The following is a 27,857-nucleotide window of genomic DNA, read 5'->3' as shown; positions in this document are numbered from 1 at the left end:
GAAAAGATTGAAGATGGCCAGCTGAGCAAATATTCAGTACTTTTAAATGTATGAAATTCAACTGAATATATTTAGAGGAAAGAAATGTACTTCAAATCTGAGAATTTTTCAAATGTACTTCAAAACTGAAATGTACTTCAAAATCTGCCTATTTTTCCCATGGTATATCATTCATAGCAACTCCAAACATCAAAATCACCATTTCAAGTTTCTTTCTCTTCTATGCTTTGTGCAAGCTCTTAGCACAATACGCACAAACTATGAACTTGGCATTTAAAAAATATTGCTTTGATCATGTACACGGTAATTCAAACTCAAGCTATGTATTCTTGATAACTTTTGCTAATGTTCTTGACTACTTTAAGACTTTACTCAAATCGCATCTCCTTGGTAGGCTTCTCTGACCACCCCAGGCTATAGTCTCTCAAATTATTTTAGTTATTTGTTGACACTTCTAAACGTATCCATAAATTAAGATGCCTTGACTTTTTTTTTTTTGACCCTTTCATTTTTCATTTCCACGTAGCAGCTAGCACGGCGGCTTGAACTTGATAGCTTTCAAATGTTAAGTACACAATAAAATGGGGAGAAGGAACATAAAACTCTGATAGTTGTTGAGACTCCTCTTATTTCATTCATATACTGTGTAGGTAATTTGCTGATTGTCTCAGCCTATTATTCCAACTGTTATATTTCCAATTTTGATTATAAAAATCTGGGTATCTTGTATTGTCAAAAATTAACTAAAAGTGACTTCAAAACTAAATAGTTAAAATAGTTGATTACTATATTTCTATTAATGTGGGGTACTTGGGGGTGGGATTGTAAACTAGTTCAACCATTGTGGAAGTCAGTGTGGCGATTCCTTGGGGATCTAGAACTAGAAATACCTTTTGACCCAGCCATCCCATTACTGGGTATATACCCAAAGGATTATAAATCATGCTGCTATAAAGACACATGCACACGTATGTTTATTGCAGCACTATTCACAATAGCAAAGACTTGGAACCAACCCAAATGTCCAACAATGATAGACTGGATTAAGAAAATGTGGCACATATACACCATGGAATACTATGCAGCCATAAAAAATGATGAGTTCATGTCCTTTGTAGGGACATGGATGAAACTGGAAACCATCATTCTCAGCAAACTATCACAAGGAGAAAAAACCAAACACCGCATGTTCTCACTCATAGATGGGAATTGAACAATGAGAACACATGGACACAGGAAGGGGAACATCACACACTGGGGCCTGTTGTGGGGTGGGGGGAGGGGGGAGGGATAGCATTAGGAGATATACCTAATGTTAAATGACGAGTTAATGGATGCAGCACACCAACATGGCACATGTACACATATGTAACAAACCTGCACGTTGTGCACATGTACCCTAAAACAAAGTATAAAAAAAAAATGGGGCATTTGGTTGATAGGTGTTATTACTGCTGTTATTGAACAAAGAGTTAAATAGTATTTTAATATCTATTGTTTGTAGTTTAATAGCTTATTTTTAAAGAGAAGTTTTATTTGACCTCTGATGGTAATTATCATGACCACAGAACTAGATGAGCCAAAGAGGCCTCAATCATGCCCTCTCTCCAGGGTGGTCTAGTCTTAAACAGCATTTTTTAAAGCATCGTTTTTTTAAAGCATCATAACACTTCTCTAGGAAAAGAGAGTATCACCCTATTGGGTTATATGCTGCAATTCTTTTGGACCGCATTTGTTACCTATCAAATCTAATTCAAAATCTTCATGTTGCAGTTTAAGAAACCACTAAAACACTTTAGGCAAAATAAATACTTTATTGTTTTAATATATATATATATTTTAGAAATCAGCCTTTGTGTGATATTTCAAACATTTATAAGCCTTTCAGAGATTCTTTCAAAGAACACTGCTAACAACTCAACCACTTTTGATTAAAATATCACACACAAAGAAACACAATAGGAGTTGAAAAAATTATAAATGCTAGAAGAAAAATTCTAATAACATTTGGTGGTTACTTTACACATTTATTTAACACATATAAAACCAAATAGGAAACCATTTTCCTTTTTTATCATAAAAACAAAGTTTTCACTGGTTAAAACTGAACTAAAATCATTTTATGTATGAGGAGAACAAATCTAAATTACTTCCATTTTGAAAAAACAAACACCAGCTTACTCATTTCTATTCATTCAAGTCATAGGCCCCATTATTTGGATGACACTCTATTTAGTGTAAAAGACAGAAAAAGAAACATTTCCATCTAATAAAGAAGTCTGGACAATGCAAAAAGTAAAAGTACATAGTGTTTAACATAAGGCACATTTCCAAAAGAAAAATACTACATAAGCAATGATAAAATTACATTTGTCTTGAGTAAAGCAACAAGGCTTACAGTGTAAGAACATTAAGTAGTTGTAGGTAACCTCATATAATTCTATCCTACTGCTATTAGTAACCTCCTCAAGAATTAAGAGCAATTATATTTTTTACAACAGAACAGTTTTTCTTCTTGGAAGTGACATTAATTAACAGCAGTGGAGGGAAAAATCATTGGTTGCTTCAAGCTCTGAAAAAATGAATCAGTTATTGCACAGTAAATACCTCATAGAGGTCAGTGTTTTAAGAAGTTAGTCTGAAGAAATATGTTATTTATAAGTTGGATAAGTCTGGAAGTTTTCAAGTTTTATAATTAATTCTAATAGCGAATCAAATGAAAAATATTGACATACAAATAAATATTAGGCTTTTCAAACTGCTAGTTTTTGATAGTTTAGAAAAGAAATAGCAAAGTGCCTAAGTTTCTATGTACGTTTTTTTAAAATATACGGTTGAAGAAATATACATTGTACACTGTATACAGTAGCCCAGCTCAACAGCAAGTATCTTCTAAAGCACAAGTAACACCTCCACCAGTGCATATCATGGATAATTCCAGTACTACACAGCTAATAGGATCCATGCCAACCTTCAAAAAGAAAAGAGAAGTCAGTTTTAAATCTCTTTCAAATATTATTATTAAAAGCTTCTTTAAAGGGAGATGAGAATTTTATGCAAATATATATACACAGAAACATGATTATCCTGTAATCTCTATACATCTTCCTGAGGGTTAATTCTTTTATCCCTGGTTTAAAAAAAAAAATTCCTATTAACTGCTTTGTGACATAATTTATTAAAATATTTTCCAATTTCCTATATCTGAAATTGTATATTATACTTTTCAAATTACATGTTTCTCATGTCTTATACAATGATATTTTTAGTTCTATTCTACTCAACTTATTATTTCTTTTTGCATTCACCATGAATTATTATTAATATATATTATATAAAACGAAGTTAGAGCTAAAGCAGGAGGATTGCTTGAGGCTAGGAGTTTAAGACTAGTGTGGGCAATATAGCAAGACCTCATCTCTACAAAAACATTTTTTAATGTAATTAGAGCTATAAGATAAAAATGAAAGTAATTCGTTTTACTAAGATAGACATATAGAAGAGTTTTTTGAAATTATTATTAGAAATGAATCTATGGGATCTGTTTCTTTAAAAAATAAAAATAATTAGGAAAGATACTTAGAAGTTGTGATTAATTCAGAAAGTCTTGTTCTTTAAAACTATACATCTGAAATACCATTATAATCAAAATAAGATTCAGGTTTGAAGGTCCAATTCCAGGATTTATTACTATAATGAAATTTCAGTAAAATGACCCAATATAAGTAACTCCTTGGAGATTTGTATCATGGGATTTGACTTACACTTCAAGTAGGCTTGTGTGAAATTTTCACACTGTAAAATAACATATTACATACATTCTAAAACTCAAAATTTAATTAGAGAACCAAACCTGTGTACTAACAAAACAAAGAATAAAATGCCAGTTACTATTTACATTTAGCTCAACAAAGAAATTCAGAAAAATTTACCTATAATTTCCATTTAATGATTATCTTGCTTAGAATTAGACGCTTTACTTGAAGACACTGCTGCCAAAAGTCCACTTACAATTTCCCGTCTGATTTCCCCAACAATAGACTCTTTAATCTAGGTTGGAAAAACAGTAAAACAAAAATTTACCAATATGAATGAAATTCATTTTTTCCTGTTTTTGGAAAAAAAACAAATAGCATTCAATTTCTTAATTTCACCTTCATGTGAATCTCCCGGCAATACAGAGAGGGAGTGGGGAATCGAGTCCATCTATCATCCAACCCAGATCAGACTCCGAAGGACTGGTCTAGAATCATTCAGCTAACTAGATTACAAATATCACAATTCATAAGGTGAGGACATTAGAAAATGTAATTTCATAAATTCAAAAACTTCTGGTAAATACTTTACCTCATGTCAAAAAAATAATCTGGAAGGACTTCTTAAATGTTTTTAGTATTGTCTAACTTTGTAAGGTAATCAGCAGAGACACAAGTGCTCTCGTTGCTGAGAAAATCTTTTACAGCAAAATAATATACAGGTATACTGCCTGTTTATGCCAACTGACATGACAGCAAGGTATCTAAAGACATATTGTTCTAACCTAACACATTTTAAATGGGAAGAAGAAATTATCATTTAGTACAATTTATTTTAAAATATAAAAAACATCCTCAAAACAACCATAAACTCTAAAGAAATAACTTTTTCTTTAGTTGTATGGTATCACTGCAACCCATCTAAACTTTTGTTTCCAATATGCATATAGGATTTGAGGATATACATCTCATTTTATTGTTGGAAAAGGCAAATAGACCTGAGGCAATGACAATTCCATCAGGATTTTCTTCTACAGATGTCCAAACACTTACATATGCCTATCTCCACCTTTTCTCTCTAATGATACAGCATCACTTTTAAATAGCCCTTTGTGAAAGCTATAAATGTGTATTTCCTGAAATAAAGTGATAATGTGTTTCCAAATAAGCACTCGAGATACTCTCAACAAGCTTTTAAAAATGCTACATTTCCAGTTTCCTGTCAGCCAAATTGATTTATTTCCTAAAATGTTCCTAAGTACATCTCAAACACATCTTAACTATAATCTTTCCAAAAATGGATCTGTATTAGTCTATCATGCAAAATTGGTACACAATACATAGATTTATACATAGTTATTTAAAGAAACAAAACACTCCTTAGCTACCAACCATCTGTACTGGAATATATTTAAATACTATAAGCTTTTCACTTTACCTTTTATCAATATTTCTAAACTTTAAACGACATCAAAAGATTTTGAAGCATACAGCACTTCAGATTTACTTTTCAAACAAGTATGTGTTGGATACAAATATTATAAAAACCAGAATCTCTTAGTCACAGTATATAAACAGAAATACAATATACTGAATTAGGACCACTGCAAATCTATATTCACAACAATGAGTATAGTCTTTCCAGTCCTGCTACCAATGCAATATGGACATTTTATTATATCTCATTATTCTTCATCACTCAAAAAACAAACTAGCCAAAATGTATTCTTCTTTTTTTTTTTTTTTTTGAGACGGAGTCTCGCTCTGTCACCCAGGCTGGAGTACAGTGGCACAATCTCGGCTCACTGTAAACTCCGCCTCCTGGGTTCACGCCATTCTCCTGCCTCCGCCTCCTGAGTAGCTGGGACTACAGGCGCCCGCCACCATGCCCGGCTAATTTTTTGTATTTTTAGTAGAGACGGGGTTTCACCGCGTTAGCCAGGATAGTCTCTATCTCCTGACCTCGTGATCCGCCCGCCTTGGCCTCCGAAAGTGCTGGGTTACAGGCGTGAGCCACCGCGCCCGGCCGCCAAAATGTATTCTTGACAAACCAGAAATGTGTGCCAATCTTTTTTGGGAGACAGGCATTATTGGAGTAAAGTATAAAAGAATCTCTACCATCAAGCATGATATAATCTCAGTGGACACAAAATGAATAATGTTTCATAAAATATCTTTCTTATTTATTTATTTTTGAGATAGAGTCTTGCTGTGTCATCCAGACTGGAGTGTAGGGGCGCAATCTCAGCTCACTGCAACCTCTGCCTCCCAGGTTAAAGTAATTCTCCTGCCTCAGCCTCCTGCATAGCTGGGATTACCACCACACCTGGCTAATTTTTGTATTTTTAGCAGAGATGGAGTTTCACCATGTTGGCCAGGCTGGTCTCGAACTCCTGACCTCAGGTGATCCGCCCATCTCGGCCTCCCAAAGTGCTGTGATTACAGGCATGAGCCACCGCACCTGGTCGGTTTCATAAAATACTAAAGGAAAAATAATTTATTGATTCATTAATGACATAAGAACAGAAAAAATTTTGATAAATGAGAGACTAGTGTGGGACAAAATTCTCAGAGAATGGCAGCTTTCACATGGTATGTCACAAGAAAGAAAAAACAATTTCAGATGATAGTGGAGATAGAAAACTCTGTAGCAAGACGGTCTCAAATAAGAGGGGAGTATAATGGAGACTGACTGCCAAGACACTTCCCTCTAGAGAGCAGAAGGGAATCAGAATAGGAAGGGTGAGGTCAGATGGAAGGTGTACTGTGAGCTCCTTCAGCGAGCAGGTCAGGTCTCATTTATCAGTGTATCTCAGCATACAGTAAGAAATCAGTAAGTGTCTGAATGAATGAATCAATGACAGAGTGAGAAAGCACAAGCGTGAGAGACAATATCAGACACAAAAAGGAAGAGAAAGCAGAAAAACAAAAGCAGACTACAGATAAAATGGCCCTGAAAATGATACAATGTTTTTATTAATTTATTGAATGAATAAATGTATGAACAAATAATTTAGTTCTAAAGTCTCCCATGCTACGGAGAGGTTGGAAGGATTAGAAGTGAGGAAACTCCCCTGGGATGGATGGTAAAATTACCTTTATGAACACAATTTCCAAAAAAAATGTAGGCTAAATAGAGACTACCTGAGATTGAGAAAGTCACGCTCATCGACAATACAAAAAGACTGACTACAAGTCTGAAGTATGGGGGAACACATCTACTTATTATGCACTTATTGAGTGCCTACTAAGTGGCAGCTATTACAATAAGTGATCACTAAAAGAAATTTCCATAAGAACACATGAGCAAGCTGTGTATTTACCAAAATACATGGGTAAAACATGTCAGACGTGCTCTAATAAAGATCCCAAAAGGCATGAATCAAGTCTATGAACTCCAACTAACAAAGAACTCTCTAAACACAAAGCAATCTATGTTTACTCCTTGACATTTAATTTTGCTGAATTGGCTTCTGTGGGCATGTATTCATTCATCCTATTAAGTAATCTTTTTATTTACACACATTTATACATTTTTAAAGTAACTGCAAACAGTTTCAGGCCACTGATCACATACATCACAGATGACTTGGGCAAATTTTAAGACAGTGTGTACTTTTTTCCTAGTACAATGCACATGCAGAAAAGAGGTATCTTTAGTATGACAAAAGTTTAGCTATGTAATTAGTGTATTAAATATTTGTCTGAAAAGACTTTCAATGTTGTCCTTCAAAAAAAGAATTCTACTGTATTAACACATTATAAATGATGAAAACCCTCTTTTTAAAAACCTCACTTAATGGTACAACGAAAGAAACAAAGGCCTGACAGATACCATTGTTTTCATGCATCCATGAATGCAGTAAGAAAACTTTCCTGAAAGTGCCTGCCAAACATGCTTAATCCTTACCTGCAAAACTGTTCAACCCAAGATTAAATCTTGCCTTCCTGAATGGTGGCTTTGTTAATGGGATTAGGGGCTCAGATCTGCTAGGAAGACAGAATCTAATTTAATTTTCTTGGTAGCTGTACATCAAGATTTTAAAAAATTGGAATTTAGTACAGTATGTATTTAGGTAAAAAGGTTACCAATTTGAATGACTGGAATAAAAACCAACCTAAATTTTAAATACTTTATAAACAGAAAACTATTGTAACTAAGAGAATATTAACATAAATTATTTTTTAAAGTATAACTGGCCTTAAACTAATTTATCTATTAAATGTGCTTTTAAAGTACTTCAAAATAACTTGTTTTCTTAAGTACAATACTTCTCTTATGCCTTGTTTGAGCTATACATATTTTGCTGGGTAGGTCCTTTGCAGACAGTAAAAGAATAAATGTTAAACCCAACTTCCTCAAACCTATGCCAAATTCAGAACTAAGTAGTTTCTAATTAATGGTTTAAATAACAAATTCTGAAAAATTATTTGAACATTTGCCTTGCATGCCAGTTTAAGTGTCTGCAAATTATAAAATCTTTCATATTTAATGAGAGCTTCTTTTAAATGATTAATTCTCTAGGACCAAGGCAGCCTAATGGGAATAACTAACTTTTCTCTATGCTATGTCTTATAAGCCAAAGAATCAATGTTCTAGTCTGAAATGAACACTTTATTCTTAGGAAATCACCTACAGGACATATCAGGCCATTAAAATTCTAAAAATGAGGATTCATGTGTGCATTGAATGGAGTATTTGTGCTAAAAGAGCAATATAAAGTTTTCAAAGAAAACTTTCATACCAAAGCAAGCTAAGGGGAACAAAAACATTACATTTCTACAAAAAAAAAAAAGTTAACTTAAAACCCGCTTCCTCAGTTAGCAAATACAGTATGGAGAAGAATAATTACATAATTTCACTCAAAAACTGATCTTTGATATAAAATATGTAAACAGGAATGGATTATTAATCATAGACACACCTGACTGAGTAGGGTGAATGCTGAGTTTGCTAAATATTAGGCTGCCACAACCAACTTACAAAAATAATTACACTTGTAGGAAAATAAATTTATAGAATTAAGACCTTTTAAACATTTAGTTGGTAGAGTCATATCATGAAAATAAATTACAGACATGAAGTCTTCTGCTATAATGCTTGTTTTGAAAATGTGATTTGATTCAACATGACTGAAATACTAGAAAACTGCATATACAGCAAATTTCAGATTTGCTTATGTACAATTTACTCCACAGAATACTAGGTAAACAGAGATAATTGCATTGAGCTGTTTAAACGATATATTCTATTCCTTCCTATTACCTGATCTCAGTGCAAAAAAACATTTATTTTACGAATTTTCTCAACTTTTGAACTTTCACTACTAATCATATGTAATTTTCTTTTACAGTTCTTTTGGTCATCCATAACTATGGTAATTCTTCAAGTTCTTATGCTGCTATCACCTAGGGCAAACCCTCTTTTCTTAGTATATTTTGATTTTTGAACAAAAAACACCAAACCAAATCAATCTATACTTATTAAAATCACAAAATCATTTTCTCATATCAATTGAAATTATAAAATGCAGTTTCTTTTTTTTTGAGATGGAGTCTCGCTCTGCTGCCCAGGCTGGAGTGCATTGGCGTGACCTTGGCTCACCGCAACCTCTGCCTCCCGGGTTCAAGCGATTCTCCTGCCCCAGCCTCTCGAGTAGCTGGGACTACAGGCACACGCCACCACGTCCAGCTATAAAATGCAGCTTTTAATCCTCAAAGAGATATAAACTGTAATTCTTCATTTTGTAGATGTGGAAACAAGAGGTCCAAAGAGTATGTCATGTTTATTTTGAGTCCTTCACACATCTTTTTCACCATAGTGAACACAGAGAATTATAATTATTTCACATTAGAGTATGAAATTTGCAGAAATGCCATTACAAATATATCTTAATTGACACGTGATCAACAGAAAAGCTAATTTAAAAGCTCTGTGAAAATTATTGAATAGTGAATCAAAAGAACATCCTGTAAATAATTAATACTCAAACAAAATCTCCTCTGACATACACCTCCAAATAAATGAATTAAACACAGTTTTACCCACCTCCCGTATGACTTGCTGCAACTCATCTGGCTCCACATTTTTATGCATTTCCTCAGCAGCTGGCATTAATGGGACTTTTCCATGCCCTTCTTCCACTTCAGATTTAGGTCCTACAACTTCTGGGGCTTCTTCAGCTGCATCAACTTCCTCAGAACTTTCCAATTCTGGAGGTGTCTGCACAGAGCCTGTTCTAGAAGGAGCTGTTGGCGTTAGAGCCACCGATGCTCGGAATACTTTCTTCCTTGCCACTAATGGGGCTTTGGGTTTGCCCACTGAGGCAGTAGAAGGTACTCCAGTTCTTCTGTTAGCATGAGATGGACCAGAACATACAGAAGATGATTCTGATGTTGCTTGGGAAAAAACAGATTCTGAGCTTTCTCCAGGAGGAATTTCAAATCCCATTTCTCCAAGTCCCAGGCCCAATTCAGACTTCAGGTATGACTGCTCCTGCATCAGCTCAGTGACCTGGAGATCATAAAAGAATGTTATTCTTCTCTCTTGGAATTAAGATTGGTAGCTAAAAAGGTTAAAGTCCTGGTTGTTATTATTGCCTAAAATCATGTAATTTGTAAAGACATAAATCTATTCCATTATTTTAGTAACTACTCAATTTTATTTGCAAAAATGGTAAGTAAAATTTAAATTCCTATTGAGATGAAGCAACAAAACAGGTAAACAGAATACATAGTAGGATGAAATTTTACTTGTTACCACCAAGGTGTCCAAATCACTTGTAAGGAAGAGTAACTAGTGAAAAATAGTTAACTCATAGTGCTTTTGCCCCCAAATGAACCAATCTGTCTAACACAATAAAGTCAGATTTCTGTTAAAAACGTGGTCATGTTACAGCTCTAACTACCTAAAGAACCCAGGATCATGCCGTGAAAGCACATTTCTCCTGAAGTGTAAATTAAAAATCAATTTTTTTTTTTTTTTTTGAGATGGAGTCTCACTCTGTCACCAGGCTGGAGTGCAATGGCTTGATCTCAGCTCACTGCAACCTCCGCCTCCCGGGTTCAAGCGAGTCTCCTGCCTCAGCCTCCCAAGTAGCTGGGATTACAGATGCCTGCCACCATGCCCAGCTAATTTTTGTATTTTTAGTAGAGATGGGGTTTCACCATGTTGGTCAGGCTGGTCTTCAACTCTTTACCTCAGGTGATCCACTTGCCTCAGCCTCCCAAGATGCTGGGATTACAGGCATGAGCCACCACACCTGGCTTATTATTTTTTAAAGACAGGGTCTTGCTCTGTTACCCAGGCTGGAGTGCAGTGGCACAATCATAGCTCACTGTAGCCTTGAGCTCCTGGCCTCAAGCGATCCTCCCGCCGCAGCCTCCTGAGTACCTGGGACTACAGGCACATATCACCATGCCTGGCTGATTTCTAAATTTTCTGTAGAGAAAGGGTCTCATTTTGTTGACAAGGCTGGTCTCAAACTCCTGGCTTGAAGCAATCCTTCCACCTCAACCACTTAAATAAAGTGCTGGGATTACAGGCATGAGCCACTGTACATGGTTTTTATGGTGCATTACCTCCTTTAGTCAGAAAGATAAATCACTATTGCAATTCAGGTGGCTTTCTAGTGGCTTCAGACAGCAATGCAATGGACTTTCAAAGGTGAAAGTCACTTTCAATCAACTATAATTTATGAAATTATGTATTTAAAACAAGCATATATTTCATCTAAACTAGGGAAACTATGTGTCTGAAATGTTGTATCATTCCCTTCCCCAGTGATTTAAGAGGAAAGAAGCTTACTGGTTCCATTACATTCAATGGAGAAGGGCATGACAAGTTATCAGCGCTTCTACTGCCACACATTCCCTGAAAAGGTAAGAACAATATATATATATATGTATATGTGTGTGTATAAATATATACATGCATATATAATTATAATGTACATACATATTTTTTCAAATTGCAAGACTTTCACAATAAAATTAATTGGCTAATTAGTGCCTGGAAGCATCCCTTTACGTCACAAAGGTTACCCTCGAGTGTCACAGATCCCATAAAATGCATTATTGTGAGTTAAAACTGATACAATATGTAAAAAGGATGTTCTAGTTCTCCCCTGTCACCAACATACACTTCTCAGAATGATAAATCAAAACCATGTTGAAAACTACATTCATTAGCAATATAGAACATCCTTAGTCTACACTATACATATATGTGTGTTTATACACAAATGTTTATTCTACTTCATTTATAGTATATACACACATAATTGTATGTGTGTATATTCATCCATTTCTTTTTAACAAAATCAAATACATTGTTAAGTAACAAAGAGTAATTCACTATTTCAGCATTTCAAAGCAACATATTCTACAACTTCAAAGATATTTGCAAAAATAAGAATACAACTGTTGAAGTTCAAATGTCATGGAAAGAAACAGAATTATGAAAAGTGGTACAAAAACATGTTTCTTTTTATTCTCTTGGATATATATCTATATATTTAGGAAACTATATATATGTGTGTGTATATTATATATATATATATGAAAATATACAGGTATCATTTGATTCCTTTAAAAACAAATGGAAAAGAATCCAAAACAAATAAAAGTTTAAAAGGAATACTTTTTATTTAAAGGCATGAAAGAAAGAAAAACTTAGCAAAATATGCATCTGTGTTCTCTGCAGTTATATGCAACAATTAAAATTTACATTAGTCACATGTTAATTCACTATCATTTTTCCTTTAAAAACCCTCAACTTTTGTATTAACCCTTATTCTTTCCTATTATTAAAATTAATCATTAAAAATTTCCAACATATTTCTAAATATACTATTTATGACAATTATTACAAATTGTACATTCAACTGATTTGTGGGAAAGCTCCTTAAACAGTATGCATGCTTTTAATACGATTAAAATAAATGACTTGAAATGAAGGCACAAGTCCTAAATTATTGGAACATTATAAATAAACCTTTGGTGAAAACTCCAACCACCCTCCAGGTAGCGTACCATGAGTGCAGAGAAGCGGAAGGGTGAAGGCATACGCACAGCACGAAGCTGCTCCTCCAGGCCCAGCAGGCGCTCCTCCAGCTGCAGTTCCAGGTCCTGAAGTTCCATTCGGACTGAATTTCTCAAACCCTGGAGCTGATCAACTTCAAACCTATTGGTATGGTGAAGGGCACAAAGTTTGAAAAATGCAGTTTGGAGATTCCTAATCACAAATCTTTCAACAACTACTATACGCTAACAGAAGGTACGGAAATCTCAGGTTCTAGAAATTAGAACAATATCAACTACAATAGGTATATCCACAAGGACATTGGTCTTTCTTCCCCTATCCTCTCACAAGTATCTCAAACATGGGAAAGCAGGTTACAACCACCCTTAGGATACTGAAGGCACACAAGTTTACTTAGTAAAACACTATCTATGACTAATTTTATCTACACTGGTTCACCAAACAGATACAAGGTACACAGCAGTAGAATCAAAACCTAATTTTAAAAAAATGTAAGTTGAAAAGACTGAACGAAAAGCTTTTTGAGGTGTGCTAAGACAAAATGAACTTTTACCTCTCCTCCTCAGTCATATGATGATAAACCATGGTTTGCTGACGCAGCATTGCCAATTCTAAATCCATCATTTGTGTTCTAAACAAATTCAGGCTCCGCCTCATTACCTGGAGCTCCTGAAAAGTATTCTAGAATGCAATATAACAAAATTACACTTCTAAATTCTACAAATTAATTTGGAACACAAAGATGTAAGAAAGAACTTACTTCATAAAGAGGTAGAACAGATGATTTCTGAGTACTATATGGAGCAGCAGCAGGATCAGGTCCTCTCATCATAGGGTACTTCAAAAAAGTAAAAGTAGGATTAAAATCAATGTTAAAGTGAATACTTCCAAATCAAGGGGTTAAAAGGCAGAATTTGGGGCCTATATATTTTTCTCTTTAAGACAAAAGGATCCAAAAAACCTTCATATTGTAAGCAGGAAAAAAGGAATCAGTTCCCAATGACACCTATTACTGCTAGCTGTTCCGGGTATAAGTCAATCTATGTGGGAGCAGGAGGCGAAGGAACATACATAGTTCACATCTATTTCTTTCGGGACTTCCCTCTTGCCTTGCAAAAGTAAAAAAAAAAAGCAAAATCAAAATGCAAAAATGTAGAAGCCATTGCAAATATCATCATGAGATTATAGTGATTATTAACTGCTGGAGAGCAAGCAATCAATGTCATCTTTCTCAGTCATCTGAGCATTTCCTAATATGCCACTATTTTAGGCAGTGAAACAAAAACATAAAAGGTATTTCCAACCTTCAGGTGTTCTCATAGTGTAAGGAAAAATAAAGGAAGTTTTTTAAATATTCTAATACTGTGGAAGGAGTGCTATGATGGACACAAAAATTTCAGATTACATGAACTTTCCCAAAAGTGTTAACACTACTTGAACTTAGCCTTAACAGTAAATAGGGCTTGATTATGCAAAGAAAGGCAAAGGCTGGGTGATCTAGGTTAAAAAAAAAAAGGGAGGGGGGGCTTGTAGTCCCAGTACTTTGGGAGGCCAAGGCAGGGGGATCACTTGAGCCCAGGAGTTCAAGGCTGCACGGAGCCGTGATCACACCACTGTCTCCAGCACTCCCCGTGGGCGACAAACAGAAACTTCATCTTTTTATTTTAAAAAAACAAAACAAAACAAAAAATCAGCATGTGCAGATACCTAAGAACACACAACTGGTTAGAGCCCTGTGCACAGTCCTACAGCTAAGGAATGAGGCTGGAGAGGTAGTCAGAGACCACATCATAGAAAGCATCTGTCCACTAGAGTAGGCTGGGGTGGGCATGGGGAGATTTATTAGCTGAGCTATTGCTGGGACATCCAGGAGAAAGAGACCACAGCTGGAGCAGAAGAACAAGGTGGCCTAGAAAGAAAGATGCACCACAGTACTGGTGGACAGGGCCCTGGAAATCCCCAGCTTGATATAATTACAGCTGCAAGGTTAAACATCTCCGTTACAGACAGAACTATATTTTGTAAGGAGGAACAAGAAACACCCACATTCTGTTTAAACAGAAAGCTGTTAGGGGACAATTGTCATGAGGATAAAACTTACAGTTAAGAGAAGGTATATCTTATTATAACTTGAGAAGTTACACCTTTGATTTTTACTTTCCAAGTGGCTCCCTGTCTACTATGTCATGATAAGAGGACTATTACATTCATTCTAGGCCTCCTGACTCTTTGTTGAATGCTCTCATGACTATATTACACTGCCATTTTCTTCAATCCCTCAATTGTCTAAATATGATTCGTTCAGAGAGAATGTTCAAGAAAATGTAAAAGGCAAAACTGAAGACGATGTACTTATTTTCAAAACTTTTTTGGAAAAATTATTTCCAGTCCACTAACAAATCTGAGAATGACTTTAAAAGTGACAAGACATACAGAGCATTTTAAATCAAAGTCACACTTTACCTGATTTGTTATTTTCTGGTCTGGAGTAGTTCCAGTCTTTGAGTCCCGTGGAAGTAGACTAACTCTGTGCACAGCAACGAGGGTCAGTAGGTGAAGGGGAAAGCTTAGTCAGAGAGCTACGAACAGAACCAGGAGAACGTGGTGCCACAGAAGCCAACAGGGAGAAAACTTGGAAAAGGAAAAGGTAGTCAACATGTTCAAACAGCAGAGAGAAAGAACTTTAAGAGGGAAGATTTTTTAATAAAGAAATGACTTGACAAAAGGTTCTAGACTAAAACAAAGACAATGGATGATAGACTAAAAATGGGAGGATACTTAACGAGCAAAATCTCTCCTCTTGGAAAGGAGACCGACTTATAAGCAGAGAAATTGACTTAGATCAGGGTTAGTTACAGCTTCTGCCTTGAAACAGGAGGGAAGATAGAAAAGGAAGGCAGATGCAGATAAGTTTAGACATGTCAGAAAATAAAGCTGAGGTAGTTCATACTTGATGTGTCTTAGCTTCTCTGTGAATTAAAAAGTGCTCAGAGCAGTAAAAGAAAAAAGCTAATAAAGATATACTTTTTCTCATACCTGTGAAAGATTCTGCAGTGAGTTTCTAATATCATGTAATACTCTTCGCAACTGCATTTCTATGGCTGAAGGAGGATTCACAGAGCACACTCGGTAAGGGTAGGTGGCATGTCTATGTGAATAAGGACACCCGAAAGGGGAAGCGAAGGCACTACAAGTAGCCCCTGATATGTTGGGAACACTGTGAGTGCTCAGAGTTCTTGTGTGCTCACACAGGGGCCTTTCTTGCCACTCAGAGTGGATGGAATGAAGGGAGCAGGTAGACTGAGACATTGGTGGTGGAGCAAGACGTGAACAGATAGGAGTCCTTCCATGATGGCATTCCTCCACCCGCGGCGCCTCACTCTGGGGGGCTTCTTTCTTCACAGATGATGGAGAGATGAAAATGGTCGATTTAACTAAAGACTGACCATCATGTTCCATCACCCCCTTTTCCAATTCCTGCTCCTCTTCAGGTGTGTACTTATAGGTGAAGGAAGGTGGGCTGCATCTGGTCTCTTTTCCTGGAGATAATCGAACATTGACAGAGGACACAACCCTTACTGGGCTCAATAAGGTGGTTGGTAAAGACTGAGACCTTCTTAGAGGATAGCCAGCTTTTGCAAATAAGTACCTTTGTTTTACCAAATCTTTTGATTTTAGCAGGCTACGCCCTATCCTTTGATTAGACAGAGTGCAAACCTTCATTTGAGCTCTTTGCAAAGCTGTATTAACTCTGTCCACGGAAGAGGGAGGCCCAGTTGTATTTTCAGAGTTCATATCACTGCATTTAGCTTCAACAGAAGCCAATGATTTCAGAATATGGTGTGTGGTATACTGAGTAAATTCACATTCACTGCTTTTATCCACATCACTTTCAGCACTTGCTTCCCTCAGTAGCTCTACCATCTCTGCTGGAAACAAATCCTCTTCCACTTCAGTAATTTCAGTAACATAATCCCCTGGACTACAGGCGGACTGTTTAGTTCCTGGATTCTCAATGGTGTTGCACTGAGGGAAATCCTGGCTACCTGATTTTCTTTTGTCTGCAACTGCTGCTGCCTTCTCTAGTCCCTTCTGAAGAGGGACGAGAGACTCCTCCTCTGATTCATTAAAATAAGGCTGGTCTTGTGCTGTTGGTGTGGCAAGGTCTTCACCAGGTGACGTAACTGTTGTCTCACTGTCACAACTATCAGCACTACTCCCCATAGCCTGCAAGGACTCCTGAACCTGTGAAAAGAAAACAGGTGGAAAGATGAAGAATATATGTAAGAAGAGTCATTAACAAAATACCAAACCAACATGGTGCTTCTATAATTTCACTGTCTCCACTGCAGTTGTGGCCCTGCTGTTGCTCAAAATTGTTTTATTGCTCCTGAGCAGCAACCACATCCCTCCTTCCTCTCACTTTCTCACAAAGATTATTTCAGAACTTCACTGTTTTCCTAAAATTCCCTTTCCAACAACCTCCCCCTTTCCTTTCAATACAACACACTGACTCACAGAGAAAATGGACAAACACTTCCTAACATTCTTCCCCACATCTATAAACTTCCTTGTATCGCTCCCCATCACTCCCTCCTTCTCTCCATTCTGAAAGGAAACTCCTGATTATATCCTCTCCAAGACCAGGGTATCTCTCCAGTTTCATCCCGGATTTTTCTAAATCAGTTCTTCTCTTACAGTTATTTCCCTTAGCTGAACACCTTCCCCAAGTCATTTCATGTTATTATAAAAAGACAAAAAGACCCCTCACTCTTAAGCTATCATTCATATTTGAAAACCAGTCAACATTCCTATCTTTTCTTCCATACCTTCGGAAAGTTTCTCCTCCATCTCCCAGTGTTTCTGTCCACTTAATTATCCTTTCTCAGTGACCTTAGATATGCCTCTTGTCGGTTTACCCCTTAAATGCTATGTTCCTAAAAGCTCTTTGGGAGTTTTCTTATCCCAATGTTCTTTAGAATTTGCTTAAAAAATGTTTCAAATGCTTTTTATGTGCATTCTGTGTACTCTACATATAGACTATATGCTTCTTGAGGATAAAGATGTGCCTGTTCTCTGGGTTATCTCACACAACCTAGTGTAAAAATCAGTATAACACTCAGCAAGCTATAGGTCCACAATTAATATCAGTTATTAAATAGGCAAAACAATTACTGTAAAATACTGAAATACAATGATGGTTAAAAAAATAAGAAAAACAACAGACAAAACAGATTAATGATCACAATAATCTGTTTACTGGTGGTCCAAAAATTAAAGGGAAGATAGATATTTTTAAAAACATATTCAGAAAGAAGAATTAATGAAATCTAAAATTTATAGTCAAATGCTTAGATAACATCTACATGCCAAGAGTTCTGTTCTGTCACTTGAAAAATAACGATTACACAGACTCAATATTAAAATATATAGTAATAGAAAAATCACCTTAAAATGAGGAAGTTAACCATAGTGCCTATTAGAACAGAAAATTTTACCTGAAGATGATTAAGAGATAGACAGTCTGTAGAATCTTCAGCAAAACCACTGCTATCGGAATGCTGACTTGCAGTACGTAACAGATGATCTATGAATAAAAAAAAGTGGCTATAAGAAACTACTAAATAAGACTTTACTGAGAGCAATATTACTACAGATATACGATTCCCAGCAGATATAAGACACACAATATTTGACTGCTTCTTAGAAAAATATGCATTACTTATGCAAAATTATGGCTTCAAAGTACAAGAGGTAACTCAAATTCAAACAAAAACTGTATCAGATCTTCTATCAGAATCTCTCAGTATTTGCTCATTAATTAAGCTCTAATTATAATCTATTTTGGTAAATCCCATCAATATCTTATCCTTGGAGGAAAACTGGATGAAGTAAAAGATGGCTCTAATAAAAACAGAAGTCCCAAAGTAAACCATTCCATTATGTAAATATGTAAAGATATTTAGGAGGTAAATTTAGAAGTTCATATAGAGTATAGTGTGTAAAGATTTCTATTATCTTTCCAATTTAAAAAATACAGTTAGGGCTGGGCGCGGTGGCTCATGCCTGTAATCCCAGCACTTTGGGAGGCTGAGGCGGGCAGATCACGAGGTTAGGAGATCGAGACCATCCTGGCTAATATGGTAAAACCCCGTCTGTACTAAAAATACAAAAAATTAGCCAGGCGTGGTGGCAGGCACCTGTAGTCTCAGCTACTTGGGAGGCTGAAGCAGGAGAATGGAGTGAACCTGGGAGGTGGAACTTGCAGTGAGCCAAGATCATGCCACTGCACTCCAGCCTGGGTGACAGAGCAAGAGACTCCGTCTCAAAAAAAAAATAATAATAATAAATAAATAAATACAATTAAGGCCAATAAATTAAATAATCTGAAATGCAAGCACACTTAAATGTCTCTGGTGTTTTATGATGTTTTAAATGATGCAAATGTATAAGATATGAAACAATTCTTTCATAAAAATTACATAAAACTCAACCAAATAGGTTCAACTACAACATAATATTGTTAATCTTATAAAATCTTTCTGCTTATTTTTCTGCCTCAAAATTCTAATTCCTGGTTAGTATGATCTATAATGTTTTACATAAGTAAAAAGGCCAACTAAGCATAGCAAGTATGTTCACATTCCATCCACGCTACAACTACCACAATGGGAGAGACTGTACAGTTCCTACATTCATCAAGGCAGAGGCTTCAAGAGACAGCAAAGTTCTGCAGAACTTCAAAAGCAAAAGGCTACATAAAGTGTGTTTACCAAAACCATATTCATTTAAGATATGAACCACATAGAAAAAGAGCCAGATAATATAATTAAATAAAATTTAAAATCTATTAAAGTCAACTTGGTTTGAAAAATACCCCACTATTGACTCAGTTTCCATGGAATAAATTTTTCCCATTAAAAATTTAGAATAATTCTGTAATATCATTTTGATAGTAACAAGACTGCAAAATGAAATATAAGGAATTATTCCATATCCTTGATAAGGCTAGGTAAACTGGAATACTTGTGAAACTGAACTGCAATAAGCTGTTACCACCAGTACTGACAAGGCATTATATTACATGGTAAAATGATTAACGTCTTACGCTATAGCAGTTATCACTATAATTATGTATTTTCATGTCTTTAAACTAGATTGTGAGCCTTTTGAAGGCAGAAACTATTCTTCTTTGTATCCCAATACCTAGAATAAGCTGACAATAAATGTTTGCTGACCTCAATCAATGATACCTGTTTCCTTAAAGCAACAAAAGAATAATGCAGTCATTTAAATGATTTAGAAGTGAAACTGTCTATCTGGCTGCAAGGGCAGGTGCCTGAGAGTGCAGGGAAGACAGAGTGAGCAGCTCCGACTGGTTCTCTCTGCTAAGGTATGTTTTATCTGCAAGAGAGTACAGTCTGTGCCAAGTTCACCTCACAGTTGCTAAGCCCTGTCTAAGTACACACAGTTTAGGTCATAATGCAGGTAGACTGCTTAGACTTCAGAGCAGGTTTGGGGCAATGGGTAAAACAAGGAGGCCTGGGTTCAAGTTCTTGCTGTGTTTCTCATCATAAGCAATAGCTTCTCTCCTCTGCAAAATGAGATAATAATAATTCTTCTATCTATCTCACAGGGCTACTTCAGAAACTAAACAGAATGTAGGGGAAACTATTTTGTAAATCATAAATCACAATCGAGGTTCTTTAGTCAGACATTTCTGTTTCCAAAAACACAGTTCTCAACAGAAAAAGATGGAACTATAAAAAAGGATTAGATCTCTGTCCTGAAGATACAATATGATTTCTAATTAAAAACTAGAAAGTTAGAGGAAACATTAAAGTGAGAAAAAAATCTGGAAACTTTGTCTAGTATCATCATAAAGAAACCGAACTACTGTCTATTCTCTGCTAGACTAAAGAAAATATTGTATGTTCTTTAATAAGAAAAATGTTGAACTTCTCTCAACATATCTACCGAATGCTAACTTGTAACATACATTAAGTCACTAAACCTCTCTGGGCTTCAGTATGTAAATCTTGGACTGGATTTGAGATTAAGATAATTTTGATTTCAAAAGTCCTATTATCAAACTGCTATATGCATTTTTACTAAACTTTTGAAGTAAATATATTACCAGTGTTTCTAACTCTGCAGTTATGATCAATCTAAGATACTTACATAGGATATAGGCTACTTTTCAAAATGATGAAAACACTATGTTGTTCTCTCTTCTCTCTCATGCACACAGACACACAGAACCATTTTACTGTTAATTTATAAAAATCTGACTAAGAAAAGGAAAAAACCCAGATATGAATATAAACCACATCTAATCATTCCTATCACAGAGATCTTGCTCTTAAAATACCTTAAAGTAATTTTATTGTTTTCTTATCCTCCTTTTAATGCATGGCAAGCTGCTTTTTCCAATGTATCCCCTGTCTACCCATCTAAAGCAAAGACTTCTTGATGACCATGAACTCAGCTCAGAAACACATACATAAATTTATGAACTTACAAGGGGAAGAAAATTAAATAGTAAAGTTCTTTTTGAGTCTAACCAGATCTGCAGTGACCTAGTGAGAGTGAAGCTCTTGTTTCTTAATACCATATTGCAATAAAAGAAAAAAAATTATGCAAATTGTCTCCTGTGAAGTAATTTCAGAGATCAGGAGACAACAAACGTGTAATTTCCTATTCTAGGAACATACATACGAATCTTTGTTTAAAAAAAAACAGGGTGGTTCAGCATGTGTAAATTTCAAAAATAAACAGTCCTACCTTCAGTGGTCATTTTCACTTCTTCCTCTTTCCCTTTCTCTAAAGCTCAAAAGCTTTGTAAATCCAAACATCAGACATTTTTGTAGTTGTTGTTGTTGCAAGTTAAAAGTGAAAGGAATGGATTCAAAGGTTCTTTGGTCAATAATTAATAATTTAAGAGAGGAACAGTATCTACAACCACTCACCTTCGACCCATAGTTTGAATTTAACTAGCTTTAACTATTGCTAAAAAATTGGTAGTTTTTGCTAGAGGAAAATTCATGTGTTATACCTACGAGCTACATTTATATAGTGAAACACCAAAGATAGATAATACCAGTATATTTTTCAGTCGTAACAATGAAAAAGGTAGTCCTAATCCATTGCTCTATCACTTCCCAACTAGCTCTTATGCAATAGTGTAAAATACTTAGAGCACACAAAATTGTGTAATGAGGTCATTCCAGAATAAGCAAACTAATTAGCAAACTAATTTTTAAAAAGTCTTTTAAAAAAATACAAAAAAAGTTCTAAATCAAACAATAATGAATCATGCCTACCTCTGTGTGTTCTTTACCTTTTTACACTCATAAATACTACAAATACTGATACATAAAACCCCTTTTCCAAATCAACTAATATTTGATAATGTGCTCAGAACTAGTGGGTACTGGTCCACTTACCTCTTTTCGACTTCGTAAGACCTAGCTGGTAAGCGGCTGGAACATGAGGAGCTTCTCCCTCCGTACTTTGAACCTAAAGAAGAGTTTTAAGTAGTTAAAACCAAATGAATCTAAGGCAAACAAGTATAACTTCTTGAATAACCATCTATTAAACAAATCAACCTAACTCAAGTGCACCAAAACATTATATATATATATTCAAACTTTAAGAAATCTGACCTCAAAATTATTAGAATGATCCACAACTAAATTTTCTGATCTATTTTCCAGTTAACAACAGCACTCAAATTTGTAGCACAGAAAAATAACTGATGAAAATTAGTGCATCAGACATGCACTAGCTTCCATCATTTTACTCTGTAATGGTTAGTTCTTAAATAGTAAAGAACATCCTAGTCAAGTGTGCAAACTAGCCCAACATATGGGTTTTCAACCTTGAATAAATTTTAATAACTGCTTCATTCAAAAAAAAAATATTGCTATTACATGAAAAACAGATCCATAAAGAAAAGTTCTCTAAATGTTAAAACTTCAAAGTAGGGTAAATCCCAGGAGAAACACTAACACACTCACTGAAGCACATCATGACCAACACACAGTTGAGGTAATTATAAGTCTTGTATCTTTGAAAATAGAACACAGTGCTACCACTGCAGAATTTCTAAATTTCCCCAAACTTTCAGGTATCAAAAATTCCTCATGTGTAAGACTGCTTTGTCCTGAAATTCTTTCAAGACATAACTTGGGAGCTGTACCTGGAAAAGCAGGTTTCATTAGAGAACTAAAATAATGAAAGATATTAACCATAAATCTTCCCTGAAAATACTGTTCAAAGAACATATCAAACCCAATTGTCTTTTGTGCTTTATTTTTCTATCTGCACAAGTACATAATTTAGAAATTTTCAGATTCCTAAATCACCACCTCCACCCCACAAACACTCTGTCTATTCTAACGTAATTAACTCTATGTCAACATTAAATACATGGGGAATGGGCAAGATGCACAATAATTTCTGTCACTTTACTCTGTAATGATTGGTTCTTAAATCGTAAAGAACATCCTAGTAAAGTGTGGTACCTAGCTGAACGTACGGGTTTTCAACCTTGAAAAAAAAATCAGAGCGCTAACAGTTAACACATTTTAGGGAAAACTCTGGTAGTTTTTAGTTATGAAGCTATTCAAGAATAAGAAATATTCCAAAGGAATAAGAGTGAAATAACCAACATTTTTAAAAGCCCAAAGGTTAAAGATAGTATTACCCAACTTAAAATTTGCTCTAATTTGTGATATCTTTGCTCTATATAGCTCTATGAACCCAAGTTTATGAATCTTTTGAAAACTGAAAGCACGCTGCTCATGCAAAACCATCACCTGTAAACCAGATATATAAAATAGATTCCACTATTCTTTGTTATTATGTTAAAATTAGAATAATTATTCAAAGCAGCAGATACATGTTCAACAGGAAAACCATTGTCTTGTATGCAAGGGAACAATATGCGTTTTCTTTTTATATTCAACAAAAGGTCTATTATTAGCTTCTATTCAGGCTCGATCTACTTCAAGTAACTTTCTGTAAAATAAATATCAACCAGATCAAAAAATTATAATAGAATTCCAATGCCTCTTCATTTATGTTCTAGGAATACTGGCTTAGGCACAGCATTAATATACCAAATCTCTCACTGTCAAATTTTTTTTTAAATTTTATCTATTTATTTATTTTGAGACTGGGTTATGAGACTGGGTAGTTTTTGCATTTTTGGTAGAGATGGGGTTTCACCACGTTGCCCAGGCTGGGGTCTCAAACTCTTGGGCTCAAGCAATCCACCTGCCACAGCCTTCCAAGTGCTGGGATTACAGGTGTGAGCCACCGTACCCGGCTGCTCACCTTTAAACACAGAATTATCACATATTCTATTTCCTTAGACTTATGAAATTAATCACAAAATAACATGACTTTAATAAACACATATCATCAGCGTTCTATTCTTCAAGATGTTACTCAATGGCAAAAACAAATCTACTCTCTCCTTTTACTACAAACTCCATAATTAATTGCAAGAAAGGAGCACTTCAAAAAGCTGAGACGGTCATATTTTACTAATAAAACTACTAAAGTCAGGATTCTCCTTGTTTACTCAGCAAAATCAGAGTACCCACTTGCTGAAGAGAGAAACAGACATGCTAGTGATAATGGGTGAATTTCTTATTTTATTATTGGTCACAATTGTGCAAAAGAAGGCAGTCAAATTTGAGATGGGGTACACCACAGAGAATTATGAAGCAAATATAGAACATAGAATTTAGATTTATGTGACAAGACTTCCCCTATTCAGTGGTTTTAATGCTCCGTAGAATTTTCATTTGCTATAAGCAGCCTTTCATAATTAACAAGAAGAGCCAAATAAAACTGAATTAGAATGATGGGTAATGGGTGTTCATGATACTATTTTTTCTAATCTTCAGGTAAGTTTGAAACTTTTCATAATAAAGCAGTTTCATAATTAAAAAAATAAAACACTAAACCAAAGTGATAAAATTGCTTGGTCTCAATGTTTTGGGACTTAAAAATGTATGAAAAACAGCTTTAGAATAACCCACACATTTGGGTTACTTCATTTAAAAAAGTTTTCATGAAACAATGGCTGTATCTTTCTAAATCAATGTTCTGCTAAAATGACAGGCACTCACTTTGGTTTCTTTCTCTTGTTTAAAAAAATGTACTTTTTGTTTCAGTGAAGCACTTTGGTTTCTTAACAGCTGTCATGTTTACCTTGACTAAGAGGGATCTTCTAGGCACAATACTACTGTACTGTATTCCACAGGACAGCAATACATGGATGTTCTAACTCAAATAACCCTTCCTCTAAAGTTTAAAAAGAGACTGTATAGCTGTCGTCATTGAATAAACATTGTATATCAAAATGGTTTTCAAAGAAAATCAAAACTAGAGCTTTAGAAATTACAATTCTGTCTAATTTTTAATGACAGCTCAAAAAAATGTCAGAGGAAATCATTCTTTTTCCAAAGTAGTAGCATGGTGCTGTGCATCAGATGATGAGTTCTTGTACAATGCCTGACCATACCAATATATCTGACCTTTAGCAAGTTGTATAGTATAGTCATAAGTAACCTGAATTCAAGTCTTATTCATGCCACTTACTGGCTAATGGCCTCTGACAATTATCTGCGATAAATATCCATATTTTTTTTCTTTTTTAAATTTTATTTTTTTGAAACAAGGTCTCGTTCTGTTGCCCAGGCTGGAGTGCAGTGGTGGAATCATGGCACACTGCAGCCTCAACTGCCTGGGCTCAAGTGATTCTCCCACCTCAGCCTTTGGAGAAGTGGGACTGCAGACATGCACCACCATGCACAGCTAATTTTAAAACTATTTGTAGAGACAAGTCATGCTATGTTGCCCAGGCTGGTCTCTAACTTCTGGGCTCAAGTGATCCTCCTGCCTCAGCCTCCACACAGTGCTGGGATTACAGGTGTGAATCACATGCTCAGCCTTAAAATTAAAATTAACAGCAAAATTAAAATTTCTACCTCACAGGTCCTTGGGGGTGATAAAATGTAACTATAAGTCAAAGTACTTTGAAGCAGTAAAGTAGTAGAATGTACAACAGGAGATCCTCCTCTGCCACCCTCCACTGACACCCACTGTGCTCCTTCCCCCTGTGAAGCACTGATATCAAAAGGAATACTATAGCCCTCAGAAAGATGGTGAAGAACCACTGCTATAAAACAATATCAAATGAGGGAGGGGATCCTTCCTCATTTGTAAAGGGAAGAAACTAGAAAATGAATTAAAGTATCTCTTTCCATACTAGTTTATGATTCCATAAATTACTTGCAAATGTTTATCTTAAACAAATACTATCGAGTTTTACACATACACACAAAAATATCATTTATTTTTACGGTCAGGTAAATCTTTTTTTAATAAAAATTAACTAAGGTCTTTTAGGTAAATACCAAATAACAAAACAGTGGTTAATTGGGCTTTAGAGTAGCAGATACCTGTGCACCTCATATGTTAGAGTTCATATTCCAGGGCAGGCTTATCTTCAAAACATATACAGCTAAATTTAAAAGGCCAAAGGAACAACTTAATTATCTGTCAAATATCTGATTGATGTGAGATTATTTTAACTCAGACCAATAAACATAGAAAAATCCTAAAACTTAACAGCTGAAAATGAGTAGTCAAGTATATTAGTTAAATCAATAATTAGTATGAAGACAGGATTAAAAACAGTTACTAACACATCAGTAGCTTAAAAAAGATTATGTGTATATCCAATAATGGTTATATTTAAATAAAAATTCATTTATAGGTCAAGACCACCACGCAATCAACTGCTTACAGAACTGCTGAGATAAAAGTTCTCCTTCTTAAGTTTTTCCTTCACATCTAAAAGATGAACATCTGCTTGAAAAGGATCATTTTGGTTTAACTTGTGAATCATTCACACTACTAATCTATGGCTTCAGAGAGTTACCATGACGTATTCAAAATAAGCCATTCAAGAAGAACACAAGAATTAATGAAGCAAGTCATTTGGAAGAATTAGAAATTCAAGAATAGGGTTTAATAACTTTTTATAAATAGTTATAGGCTGGGTGCGGTGGCTCACACCTGTAATCCCAGCACTTTGGGAGGCCGAGGTGGTCAGATCACAAGGTCAGGAGTTTGAGACCAGCCTGGCCAACATAGCGAAACCCCATCTCTACTAAAAATACAAAAAATTAGCTGGGTGTGGTGGTATATACCTGTAATCCCAGCTACTCAGGAGGCTGAGGCAGGAGAATCACATGAACCCAGGAGGCAGAGGTTGCAGTTAGCCAAGATTGTGCCACTGCAGTCCCGGGTGACAATGCTAGACTCCGTTTCAAAAAAAAAAAAAGAAAAAAAAAACATTGTTATAAACATTCATAACTATTTTAAATAGTCTACAAGACACTTTATAAGGCAACTTGACTTTTAACTGAAAGTCTCTGGCCTTTTCTTTTTCTAACATAAGAAATAGACACTTCCATTGTACCAGGCCAGGATCAGTCTCATCATCTATTTAGCTCTCTTTACATTTAAGTCTTTTGTCTCTTTGCTTCTGGTGACTGTGGGATCTTACCTCCTTTCTCAGATGGATTAGGCAGCTTCATGCAGTCAACATATCTGCAACATTTTTCTCCTTCCTAGCTTTCCAAAGCAGCTCATGCTCAGATAATCTTTCTGAGAACTGATTTACTGAGACAGAGGGAGCTCTAACTTATATTTACTCATGGTTTTCACAAGAAGAAAATTCCCAGCAAGAATCAAACCTCATGGAAAGAGGTCCAAAAGAAAAATAGTAACAAACTACACTGAATAGGATCTAAAAGTCAGTTTCAATAAGATTGTTCTCTTCATTTGTCAATATGATTCAAGTGTTTGGGAGAAGAGGAAATTAAAGTTAACACATTATTTCCTTTCTTTATCCATTGTTCTACAAGCTCTCTTTAATGTTCCCTTAGGGATGAAAACACAATTCCAGGAGGTTTTTATCCATATTTTAAATATATCTGAAGATACATTATTTTCTTTAAAATTCCCCGTATTTA

General features: G+C 35.3%; 1 protein-coding gene across 6 annotated transcripts in view; it reads right to left on the bottom strand.

The window, feature by feature from the left end:
* Positions 1-1,794: 1,794 nt before the first annotated feature.
* Positions 1,795-27,857, bottom strand: part of ITPRID2 (ITPR interacting domain containing 2) — a 38,714-nt gene continuing 12,651 nt past the window's right edge. For 2 of the 6 annotated variants that reach the window (XM_055289913.2, XM_063645615.1), the window contains 10 exons: positions 22,245-22,317; positions 18,297-18,385; positions 15,835-17,043; positions 13,559-13,636; positions 13,352-13,479; positions 12,789-12,939; positions 11,563-11,628; positions 9,805-10,269; positions 3,933-4,050; positions 2,942-2,971 (listed from right to left, as the gene is read on the bottom strand). In XM_055289913.2, coding sequence (XP_055145888.1) covers positions 3,946-4,050; positions 9,805-10,269; positions 11,563-11,628; positions 12,789-12,939; positions 13,352-13,479; positions 13,559-13,636; positions 15,835-17,043; positions 18,297-18,385; positions 22,245-22,317 — 2,364 coding nt within the window. In that variant the 3' untranslated portion in view covers positions 2,942-2,971; positions 3,933-3,945. Of the gene's footprint in view, positions 2,972-3,932; positions 4,051-9,804; positions 10,270-11,562; positions 11,629-12,788; positions 12,940-13,351; positions 13,480-13,558; positions 13,637-15,834; positions 17,044-18,296; positions 18,386-22,244; positions 22,318-27,857 lie in introns of all 6 variants that reach the window. The other 4 variants (XM_055289915.2, XM_055289916.2, XM_055289914.1 and 1 more) reach the window with 4 other exon arrangements.

Source organism: Symphalangus syndactylus, chromosome 8 (genome assembly GCF_028878055.3).
Source record: "Symphalangus syndactylus isolate Jambi chromosome 8, NHGRI_mSymSyn1-v2.1_pri, whole genome shotgun sequence".
Taxonomy (NCBI): domain Eukaryota; kingdom Metazoa; phylum Chordata; class Mammalia; order Primates; family Hylobatidae; genus Symphalangus; species Symphalangus syndactylus.
The sequence above is the reverse complement of the archived record's forward strand: the minus strand, read 5'-3'. Positions and strand labels throughout refer to the sequence as shown.